Source organism: Mustela lutreola, chromosome 5 (genome assembly GCF_030435805.1).
Source record: "Mustela lutreola isolate mMusLut2 chromosome 5, mMusLut2.pri, whole genome shotgun sequence".
In the NCBI taxonomy this organism is placed as follows: Eukaryota; Metazoa; Chordata; class Mammalia; order Carnivora; family Mustelidae; genus Mustela; species Mustela lutreola.
The window spans coordinates 34,533,925-34,546,035 of NC_081294.1; the positions used below are offsets into that span (position 1 = coordinate 34,533,925).

General features: G+C 39.5%; 1 protein-coding gene across 5 annotated transcripts in view; it reads left to right on the forward strand.

Annotated features, from left to right (window-relative positions):
• Positions 1-11,720, forward strand: part of NNT (nicotinamide nucleotide transhydrogenase) — a 97,075-nt gene extending 85,355 nt beyond the window's left edge. For all 5 annotated transcript variants that reach the window (XM_059173936.1, XM_059173934.1, XM_059173935.1 and 2 more), the window contains exons 20-22: positions 7,715-7,833; positions 9,083-9,198; positions 10,752-11,720. In XM_059173936.1, the coding sequence (XP_059029919.1) occupies positions 7,715-7,833; positions 9,083-9,198; positions 10,752-10,901 (385 nt within the window). In that variant the 3' untranslated portion in view covers positions 10,902-11,720. The remainder of the gene's footprint in view (positions 1-7,714; positions 7,834-9,082; positions 9,199-10,751) is intronic.
• The last annotated feature ends 391 nt before the right edge of the window (positions 11,721-12,111 follow it).

The window sequence follows — 12,111 nt, forward strand, 5'->3', positions numbered from 1 at the left end:
TTACATGGCATCTTTTTTCTTGGAATTTTTCTTGCTTCAAGATAAGTGAGACAATTATCCTGACTTAATGATGACACTTGTATTTGTCAGTTGAGGAAACCGTATTCTTTTGCCTAATTGTATCTGTGGAATGATTAAATGTGGCCTTTTGAAATCTGATTTTATCAAAGAAGTGCGTCTCTGCATATTGTCATGAACACGTTTCCAGTGAGTCCAATATTCACAGTTACTAGCCTTAGTCTTTATTGACTGTATCATTCTTTTAGTCTTTTGATGTAGTTGTGAATACAAAGAACTGCTTTTATTGGACTATATTGCTATTTACTGGAATTTTAAGGTAAAAATTAGAAAACCAACTCAAATGTTGACATGAAACCAATATTTTTAAATGTAAAAATGTGTATTTTTCTATAAATGGTCATTAAAAGATACATTTATTTGAAAAATGCCATGAACATTTATATTACACAGATATATTTGAATAGAATATTATCATTGAAGGTTAATTTATTAAAGGCTTATTATGCTTGGTATCGGTCTAAAGTATTTTGTATGAAAACTGCTTTATATGAACTATCTCACTTAAATCTCACAATAGTCCTCTGAAGAGGTTTGTTCTCAATCCCACTGGGTGCAGAGGAAAGGGAGGCATACAGAAGTGAGCTGTCCAAATGTTGGGAATCTGGGCAGTGGTTCTCCAGAACTTTCACTGCAATTCTTTACTACTTCCCTAAATTCTTTCTCTAAAAAGAGATGTAGAACATCTATGAGTCAATGGACCTTACTGGGCACATGGTGTTACTTAAAACCTTTTTTCTCCTTCCTTCCCATTGAGTCCCTAGAAGGAATGCTAGGTGCTGTGGGAGCTGATAAGTAAGCCACATTACTATGTTACTATGATGTTACTGTGTTGCAGTGCAACCTAAGGAGGAGATACATTAACAGAGTTCTGAGACCTGGAAGATCTTTCCGTGATCTCATTTTTGTATTTATTTTCCTTCTGCAGAATCTTGTTGTGGACAGGGACAGCTGATTCTGCTTTGTTAAGTATGTGCACAATAGAGATAATTTTCATGGCTCAAAGGGAAGAACTAAAAGGCTAGTAGGCTTTGCATTTTCAAATTCTGGATATTCTTCATACGATGATGGAACATTGATGAGCTTTGGCCATCAGTTCCTGGAAATAACTGGCCATGGCCAAACCAATGTCTGGTATAATTAACTGTAACACATACTTTGGAGATAAGCCAGTTACATGGGCCAGAATTGTTATTAACTCACATTGACTTATCAGTGTGCACATATATATTTCTACAAATTCAGTGTGTTCTGTTATTTCTCTCAAAACACTGGCATTTTCTTATAAGAGCCTTGCGTGTGTTTTTCTCCAACATTAGAGTCTTAAGGTTTAGTATAATAAATTATTATGCCAACAGATAGAAAATGATCTGTCCTTTGGGATATTCAGCATGAGATATTGGTTAGCTTTGCCATTATTTCCTCTTCACAACTAGCTCAACAAATATAATGTCTTTATGCAGTCTGTAGCTAATCAAATGTTACAATAACAGCAAATACATTTAGAGCTCTTTGATTTCTAATTTGGCCCAAGACATTATCAGTTTAAGCATAAAGATGATGGCCAAATGGATTAATTGAAAGATAAGCAAGGACAGTATTCAAAACAAACAAATTAATTAAGATGAAAAACTTACTGGAATAAAGGAGGCATACAGAATTGTTATCCAAAAGTAATTCATATAGTATATATTGGATTATTCAGCTAAAATAGAAACCCTAGTTCATGGAATTTTAGGACTGGAAAGGACGTTTGCGTTAGGCTGAATAATGGCCTTGAAGTGTCCACCTACAATTCCCAGACCTGTTGACATGTTAGTTCACATGGCAAAGGGGGGCTTTGTAGATTTGAGGGGAGGATTTGGAGGTGGGGAGACTATCTTGGATTATTTGGGCAGGACCATGTCATCACTAGGGTTCTCAGAGAGGAAGGAGTCAGAGAGAGTCCTAGAAGAAGCCATAAGAGAGAGTCAGAAGAAGAGAGATGGCAGTGGAGGCAGAAGTTGGAGGGATGCGTTCACAGGTCAAGGAATGGGGGCCGCCTCTGGAAGCAAGAGAAGGCAAGGAATGGATTTTCCCGTAGAGCCTCTGGAAGACATGCAGCTGTGCCAACACCTTGATTTCAGTGCAGGGAATCTGATTTTCTGCTTCCTTCCGGAACTGTAAGATAATTGATAGTGTCATTTTAAGTTACTAAATATGTGTCATTCGTTACAGCAGCCATAGGACACTAATACAGACCTTAGATGTCACATAGTACATGACTTAAAGTCTTCCTCAAGTCTTGTAAATTGGGTTTTGTGAAGATGTTTGGACCTGGGGGAGGGAGGAAACACTGATTGGTAAGATTGGGAGATTAGGAGAAATTTTCGGTGTTCAAAAATTGTTATTTGCATTTCAAAAGAGCACAAATGAGTAATTCGTGGCAATTATAGTACCATTGACTTGAAGTAGAGCGGTTCTTTATTTCTGGAAATCCTGAATTTCATCATTGTCTCTTATTAGCGGTTAAGACAGTTGCTTTTTTTAAAAAAAATTTTTTTTAAGATTATTTATTTATTTATTGATAGACAGAGATCACAAGTAGGCAGAAAGGCAGGCAGAGAGAGAGGAGGAAGCAGGCTCCCTGCTGAGCAGAGACCCCGATGTGGGGCTCCATCCCAGGACCCTAGGATCATGACCTGAGCGGAAGGCAGAGGCTTTAACCCATTGAGCCACCCAGGTGCCCCAAGACAGTTGCTTTTAATCCTCCCCAGTCCTCTCAAAGGGAGGATTGTTGCTGCAGCTGTCTTGTTGATTACGTGTCCGTAACCCAGCCACCCGATCTCTCTCCCCTCTCTCTCCTCTCCTCTCCCCACTTCCCCTCCAGCAAGCCTCAGTTTGTTTCCTGAGATTAAGAATCCCTTGTGGTCTGTCTCCCTCCCCGGTACCCTCTTGTTTGATTTTTTCCCCTCCCTTCCCCCCCACATCCCCCCATGCTGCCTCTCAAATTCCTCATACCAGAGAGATGATATGATAATTGTCTTTCTCTGATTGACTTATTTCACTTAACAGCCTCTAGTTCCATCCATGTCATCACAAATGGCAAGATTTCATTTCTTTTGATGGCTGCATAGTATTCCATTGCACATATATACCACATCTTTATCCATTCATCTGTTGATGGACATCTAGGTTCTTTCCATAGTTTGTCTATTGCGGACATTGATGCTGTAAACATTTGGATGCATGTGCCCCTTTGGATCACTACCTTTGTATCTTTAGGGTAAATACCCAGTAGTGTGATTGCTGGGTTGTAGGGAAGCTCTATTTTCAACTTTTTGAGGCAACTCCATACTGTTTTCCGCAGTGACTGCACCAGCTTGCATTTCCACCAACAGTGCAGGAGGGTTCACTTTTCTCTGCATTCTCACCAGCATCTGTTGTTTCCTGACTTGTTAATTTTAGCCATTCTGACTGGTGTGAGGTGGTATCTCACCATGGTTTTGATTTGTATTTCCCTGATGCCGAGTGATGTTGAGCACACAGAAAAATTTTTTAAATTCTAGTTCTTCCCTGTGCATTTGAAGACCATTTCTTTTCTTCTGCTTTATGCAAATGAGGATGATTTGGTCAACTTCTGTTTTATTTGGTGTGCTTGAAAATCACGTTTTGCGTTTTTTTTTTTTTTTTTTTTTTGAGCCAGTTGATCTTTTTTCACTTAGAGGTTCTTTTCTAGGTCATTAGATTGTTTTGTGTTTCTCTTGAACTTTAGCCAAGTACCCTCTGATCCTTTTCAACCATAGCTCCTAGAACTAAATCTGTTGTTTACTTTTTTCATTGGGTCTAGTCAGTGATGAAAGTGAGCATACCTTTTCACGAATGTAGAGAACAACCCTGCTGTTGTTCACCAAATCAAACACCTTTGAAACTTCCATTCATCATATCTTGTCTTTTTCTAAATTCATGGAGTCAACAGGCTTAGGAATATATTTTAGTTATTTCAGTATAATGCACTTTCTCTCTAGGTCTGTTTTTTTATATTCATGCTTTAAGTACTGTATTATTATTATTTCTTTCTTTCTTACTTTTTTTTTTAAAAGTAGGCTCCATACCCAACATGGGGCTCGAACTCACTTCCCTGAGATCAAGAGTTGGATGTTCTTCTTACTGAGCCAGCCTGATGCCCCTAAAATACTATATTAATTATTAAAGTATTAAAATGCTATTTATGTTCATATTTGAAGTTTAGTAATAATAAGCCCCATTTATTGAGATAAGCTGGGGTGCCTGAATAATTTTTAAAAAAATGTTTTATGCTATTGCCACTGTAAAAAATACTAAAATTTTAAAGTAGGTACCCCAACCAAGGAGTTGATCTGACATTGCAGAAATGCTTGCTCTGAGACACAAAAGAGCCACAGTACTGAATCCAGTCTGCATTACCACACGAAGAGTGGGAACATAAATTCTCAGTAGTTCATCTTATTTCTTTTGTTTTCAGGAGTGATTAAAACTCTGGTTTGGTATCGATTATGACATTAGGAGAGCAATTTGCTGTTTAAAAAGAAAGCAATCTTGTCTTTAGAGAATATTTTAAAATTGTATTCAAGTGTCAGACTATTACAGTCCCCAAAATGAAAGGAGAATTTGTGGTTGAAGAACTTAAAACCTTATGAGGTGGTGAGTTTGGGTGATCATGGTCTGGTGTGAACTAATTAATGACTGCCCTGAGTTTTATTTTCACTAGAAGAAAAGTAAAGCTAGCCCACTGAGGGGAAGGATGATGAAGTAGTTGAAAGAAGTGAAATAGTTCATTCTGTCCAGGTAATTTCTAACTCCTACCCTGGGTAATTTTTCAGAATCGACTTGCCCAGCATTCTGCAGGTGCTGGTGAATATTTTACATTGTGCTGGATACTTTGTATACTGCAACGTATTTTTCTCCTGTGTCAATTTTTCCTGCAGAGATTTAATGTATTTTGTTTTATAGCTCTTAGCATTGTTGAAACTTTCTGGGCTCTCAGTTATTCTCAAAGAACACTGTGAATTGGATTGTTGGAACTCCTTCAGGCAGAGAGAAATAGGTGTTTCTCAAGCCTGTTCATGCAGCGTTTTCTCTAGCCCTTGGCAGAATGTGAGCTTGTAGTAACCGCAGGTTACTGCTTGGTGGGAAAACGGTGACACCGAGAGGCCTTAAGTAACCTGCCTGACATCAACGTAACTAGTAAACCGGGGCTGTTAACCAAGCAAAATAACCTCTCAAATTGCCTGACCACACTACTATATGGTATAGTAGCTACAAGTTCAGACTCTGGAGGCAGAAAGACCTAGGTCTGAATCCCAGCTTAACTACGTACTGAAAAGGTTGTACAAACTGCATAGCACCTCACAAAGGGCCAGCATTAGCCATCCTATCTAAAGAGATCTACGTTCTTGCTTCTTTTTGGTGGAGAGAAGAATGCAGCTCCACAGGCTTGTTTGACTGAGGACGGGGCTTGAATCACTTGCTGGACATTCTAATTCTTGGTGGAGATTTTAAAAAGACAATTAGGGATAGAATGAAATAACACACGAGAAACCCTTTGTAAATTGTGTTACAAGAGAAGAGCATGAAGTGGTAACTTATTTTAAATGAAGTTACTTTTTTTTCCACCATAAAAAGTATATGTTTTCCTCCTTTTGGCATCTGTGAAACTGGGAAGATCCCAGCTAGGTCATTGATCTTATTGTCCTCCTAGCCCTGAAGCCCCTCAGTGACATGGTTTGACTCCCTCCCCGCAAACGTATACATTCTCACAGAAAGTTAGGAAACTATATTTAAAAAAGAGGAGTAGTACAATGACTATCTCTTGTATAACTGCTTAGAGGTAACTGCTTTGTTTCCTTTTAGCTCGGGGTTTCTGTTTCTGTTTGTTTTGTTTTGTTTTGTTTTGTTTTTAACATAAGTTGTTAATCTAGGAACATTTAGTGATCCCAGAAGGAAGATGATTTAAAAGTGAACTTGACAAAAGAACACCTGTCACTTGATGTCCTTTTTCCCTCTCCCAATTACAAGACCCTCATGTAGGCTCTTCGTTAACACTTTTAAAGATGTAGAAAATTATTTATCAGCTATTGGGGCAATCTAAAAGGCCATTTTAAATCTCTTTTCAATTCTACTTTTGGGGAGGAGTCAATTCCTTGGTGGCTTTAATCTGTTCCTCGCAGGACTTGTGTTCAAAGTGGGGAGGCCTGACTTGGCTGCAGTTCCCATGAAAAATAAAAGGGCATCTTAAATGACCATAACTTCTGTATGAGCCAGCAGTGTGTTATGGCGGCTGTAAACGCCGAGGCCTACTTGGGCACTGTCAACGGAAGAGCTCAGAATGTGATTTTCTTGCTGCGCCTCGTGCATCTAGATCACGATATCCAGCATATTGTATTCACTTTGGGGGCCTAAGGTTTGAGCTGGATATTGGCAGTGTAGAGACAGGTGACTAGGACAGCAGTGGGCTCTGTCGGCATGAATAGAACTGATGCTTAGTAGGCATTCTAGGAGAGCTCAAAGGAGTCCTCATGAAAGAGGGAGTAGAGGCTATAGATGGCCAAACTACAGACCTTGGAAAGCAACGCGTTGGAGGTTCTCTTTGGCTGAAAATGAGTGTGTGTGTGTGTGTGAGAGAGAGAGAGAGAGAAAGAGAGAGAGAGAGAGAGAGAGAGAGATGTAATTATTGGGATTGTCTAGTAATGGAATTGACCTCTGGAGGGAGTATCTGGTTACTCAAAGTATTTAAGCTGAGGTTGGATGGATCCCTGCCAAGAACTACAATCAAATTCATTTCTTCACTGCATTTATTCACTCTCACTTGCTCACCCACTCACTCCCTCCTGATTGAAGCTTTTCTGTGTGTCAGGCGTGGTGCCCAGTGCTGAGGATGCAGAGATCAATACTGTGGGCAAGAGGCTGCTTTCAGTGACCCCAAAGATCCCATTATGGTTGTGGTTGGAAGAAATTTCTTGATGCTTCAACTTCTTTTGCCTTAATAAAAATGTGGGGCTCTGATTTGTGTCTCACTCTTTCTTTGAAACGCTCCAGTGTCTTGCTATCACATTTCTCCTGGGATGCGGAGTCATGCTTCCTACCACACTCGGAAAGATGGGAGGCCTTTAACTCCTGTAATGACAATCTTTTATTTCTCGAGCTTTGAACATAGAGGTTAAAGTTGAATGTGGAGTCAGTTTTTGATGGAATCGTGGTGATTTTTCATGGCAAGTGTTTAATTCCAGGCTGACTTACATAAGTTTTTAGAGATGCAAGATTTATCAGAAAGAATCATAAAAGAACATCATGCTTCTTAAATGTAAGGTGATATTGTTTATTCATGTTGTTGGGAATTTGTTGTACTTGAAACATACGAAGAGTCAGGTTCTAAGGTTACATTTATTTCTCGAGAGGAGCTCTCATTTGTGTATACGGAGAGATTAAACCTCCAACTTCAATATTTGTAGATTGATCATATATCTGGACTGGTTCTAGCCCCTCTTGGAGAGATCAGATAGTACCAGGAAGAGTGAAGGTGCCAAGAACAAAGTGTGTGGATCTGGGGGTGACGTGGGGGTCTCTGTACATTTTGGCCCATCATGTAAAGCCAACTGTTGATTTGTTTCATGTCTAGGTTTGGAATTCACCCAGTCGCAGGCCGGATGCCTGGTCAGCTGAATGTGCTGCTGGCTGAGGCCGGGGTGCCATACGATATTGTGCTGGAAATGGACGAGATCAACCATGATTTCCCAGGTAAGTCGTGGGGGTGATGGAGAAGCTTGTTCTTAGTCCGAATAAAGTGATACCAGTCTTAGGACCTAAATTGTGGGGTTACTGAAGACCTACTAGTCAGATGAAGAGTAACCTGCTCCTAGGAGGTGTACAGTTGAAATGAAATAAATAAATGAAATAAATGAAAGACAGTACGGAATGAGGTCCAAGAGGCTCGTGAGTGGTAAAGGGTACTTTTGGGCCTAGGAGGAGATGGGAAGGTGGTGAAAATCTCGGGGTGGGGCGGGGGCAGTGGAAGTCATTGCAGAGGGACTCTAAAGAGACCTTGGCTTTCGGATCCAGGTTCTGACTCTCGCTTTTGGAAATGGATACTCAGCCTCAGGTTCCTCACGTATAAAATTGCTTCTGTTGATAATTTCATGTCCAGTTCTTTTCAGCATCTGAGATTTTACTGGTTTCCAATTGTAACAACTCACGATCAAGAAAGTAGTTTTTGGTTTTCTTTTCAAGTGCCAGGACTTTGCTAGATAAGGTGCCGTACTTCATGGCTGTTGTTGGGTAGATGTTGAATGTTAATGACATTTGGCTCAAGATCATGTTTGTTAAAGTTAAACCAGTTCCCTCTGGCAAGTATCCACTGTAAACTTAAAAAATAGTGTTTATTAGAGAAAAATAATGAAGTTGTATGTATATCTACATTCACATGGCATTTTTGGCAAAGTTCTAAGGTAATTTATATTATAGAGGGAATTTGGGACATTTTATGCCCCCTTTCAGATTTCACTGTTGCTAAATTATGTGTGAAACCTGCCAGTTCCAGAAATTATGGACGCAGCTTTAATACAGTACAGACCTTTAGACCATTTTCTTTGAGACATCAAATAGCATCTTATGTGGTCATTTTAAAAGATGAAAATGGGATGCAAATCTTATAAAATAATGTAACTGGCAAGATCATTGTGAGATAATAAAAACCGTCAAGTCAGATTGGGTAGATCCACTGTGGGGGAGGGGAAGCACAGCAATGCAAGGTTTGGTCAGGATGCTCAGGCTGAGCTGCAGGATCTACTGTTTTAGCTGTGTGACATTGGCTAGGTTACTGAGCCTCTCTGAGGAAGCTCTTTGTACAGTGCCTGGCACAAGTGTGAGTCCTATAAATATTAGCTTCTGTTATTGTTGTTTTAAAGTCCAGATCACTCTGATTTGCTTGAGGAAAAAGAAAATGACCCATTTGCATTTTTTATTTCTCTTTTTTTTCTTTATTATGTAGACACCGATTTGGTCCTTGTGATTGGAGCCAATGACACAGTGAATTCAGCCGCTCAAGAAGACCCCAACTCTATTATTGCAGGCATGCCGGTCCTCGAGGTCTGGAAGTCAAAGCAGGTAAGGCTTCAGACTTGTGTTTCATTGTAATCATCAGATGTCTCCTAGAACACGCACACAGAGCTGTCCTGATTCACGTTGGTGAGGAGTGCCGATGCCTTTTGGGAGCCCCAGGAGCTGGAGTGGGTGTAGGGCCCCACTGTCTCTATCCAGCTTCTGTCTGTTCGGTGGTCACCAGAGAACCCAAGTAAATGTGCCGGTCAGCATTCGAACTAGATGATGTTATGTGGGTGGATTAACAAAATCTGTAACCACAGCTGAAAAAAGAGCTGTGAGCTTTTGAAATGAGTTTGGCTGACTTCCACAGAGCGTCCAGGGAAGCAGATGGCTTCCCTCTGGGACAGTGAGTCAGTATCATTGCCTTCATATACGAAGACGAGCACATTTTTTCATTTAGTTTTTTTGAAAGGGCATCTGTTGTTGTTATGGAGTGTCCAGAAGAAAGGTGATTTAGAAATCCAAACTGTGACATGGCATAAGGAGGCAAGGCCTGCGCACGCACCTTACCTCCATGGAAGCTAACTGCTGGGCTATGGAGAACTCACAGGCTTGTCCATTTCTGCCGCCCTGGCGGAGGGCTGGTCTCCTTACCACTCTCAGGTCAGATCTGCATTTTAACCGTCGTAATGATGTGATGTACATTTCCCTTTCATTTTGTTTCTTTTTATCATAAATACGTGAGCTTGAAATTTGTGGTGGGTGAGATACGCACTTGTTCATGTGTAGATGGAAAATTATTGCACTGGTCATCAGTATTTGAGAGTTTGCAGAATGTGTTACTGTACTAAGGCTGTGTGAAGTGGGAGTAAATTTATATTGCTTTCATTTTTGGATAGATTACATGTCCCAGACTACCACAGAAGATCTTTCCATTTCTTTAAGAACTGACTTGATATTTAACTGAATAGCACCCTCCATAACTCATGTAATTGTAAGTGACTCTAACACATCAGTATTAGACAGACTGACTTCTTCCATTTTGTTTTGTAGGAGCATAATATTAGTCATTCGCTCTGTCTTGTGATGGGCTAGATTGCTCTTCGGGCTTTCGTCGTGGAACCTTCTGCCTCACTTTAAAGTGATGGAATAAGAACCATCCCATTTTCTCACTCAGCTACATTTATCTTAGGATCTGTAGCAGAAGTTTATGTGCCAAATTTGTTCTCTGAAGCCCAGTCAGAGAATGATACTTATTTTTCTGACTAGAAAAATATTATTAGTCAAGTATTTGACTAATAAAATGAGTTCATCATGTTTGCATAGAGATGTAGCAATTGTCTCTGTATGGAGAAAAGCAATGAGAAGAAACTATGTTGTTAATACGACTTTTCTCTCATGGATAGGAGTACGGGCACATTTTAAAAATGAGAGTTAATACAATGTAAACATGTATTAAGAAAACATTCCCTGTGTGTCACAGAAGTCTGTGCACTCGGGACTTGGTTGTGGTACGCACTTCATTCAGAGCTAGGGCAGGGCGGTGCTGGCCCTGTCACGTCCCCGTCGTGTCTGTTAACATACACTCACTCTCTCCCTTTGTCTTGGCTCCTTAGGTCATAGTTATGAAGAGGTCCTTGGGTGTTGGCTATGCTGCAGTCGACAATCCCATCTTCTACAAACCTAACACGGCCATGCTTCTAGGTGATGCCAAGAAGACATGTGACGCACTGCAGGCGAAAGTGAGAGAATCCTACCAGAAGTAAATTTTAAAGACCTAGCTGTTGTCTGACAAAGCCACCTCTTCCGTTGTGGGAACAGACAAATCCCGTATCACTATATACAGCTGATACACATCTGTAGCAAAGCTCTTGGAAGAAAAAGAAGACAAGAAAGCGAAACATGTGGGGAGATTTCTCAGGAGCAGTGATTCCTTGATTTAAAAAAAAAAAAAAAGATTCGCCATGTCTTCAGTGCATATTTTTTGTGTCATGAATTCCAGAAGTATTTTCTAAAAGAAAGAACAGCCTTATTTTAGTTGTAATCCATTTGGATTTTTTTTATTTTTCCTTAATAGTCAGCAGTGTTTTAAGAAATTAAATCTTTAGGATCTTAGTACTTACATTATATATGTGGATCTGAAAAATCTGACCCTGTAAACATTACCGCTACCTTCATTTATGTTATTTACAACAAATGCTACTTATTTGAAACTTCTGTCAACTCCTGAGCTGTCCTCTTACCATTTAACCATAATCTGAATTAATGTTATCAAATTGGCTTCAACTTTTTGAACTGTATTTCCAATTCTAGGCTTCAGGGATGTATTTTCTGACTTCTATTTTAATATATTAAAGGACTAGATAATCTTTCAGAGATGCTGGAAACAAATAATTTGCTTTGTGTATTTCATCAGGACATCAATGAAACATGTAATTTGAAATTAGTATTTTTAAAAATCCATTTTCCAATCCAAGATCTTTTTTTAATTTCAATCAATTTATAATGTGTATTACTGTATTAAGTGCACTTGAATGGAATTCAAGTATTTGACTAATAAAATGAGTTCATCATGTTTGCATAGAGATGTAGCAATTGTCTCTGGTAACAAAGGGCTAAAGCGAATAGTTCTGCCTGTTAGTAACATCTGGGGAAGGCTTGCTACTATGAAAGAGATGAAGTTAATCAGTCTCTTAACTGTTGGCAAGAATTCTTTTTTTTTCTTTTCCAAATCAGAGTGTGTTTTGAGGTCTTATGTAATTGATGACATCTGAGAAAAATGGTGGCACCTTTTCTGCACTACCTCTTTGTTTATCTGAGCACGAGTAAAGATCATGTCTTTTTGCAGCAAAAGTGTAGATTTTCTTTGTGACTTTGGTACTGTGCCAAAATGTCTAGGTGAATGTGTGAGGAGTACTTGGGATATCTGCCTCTCTACATAATTAATTTGGTACTATGTTTCTCAAAAACAATTAT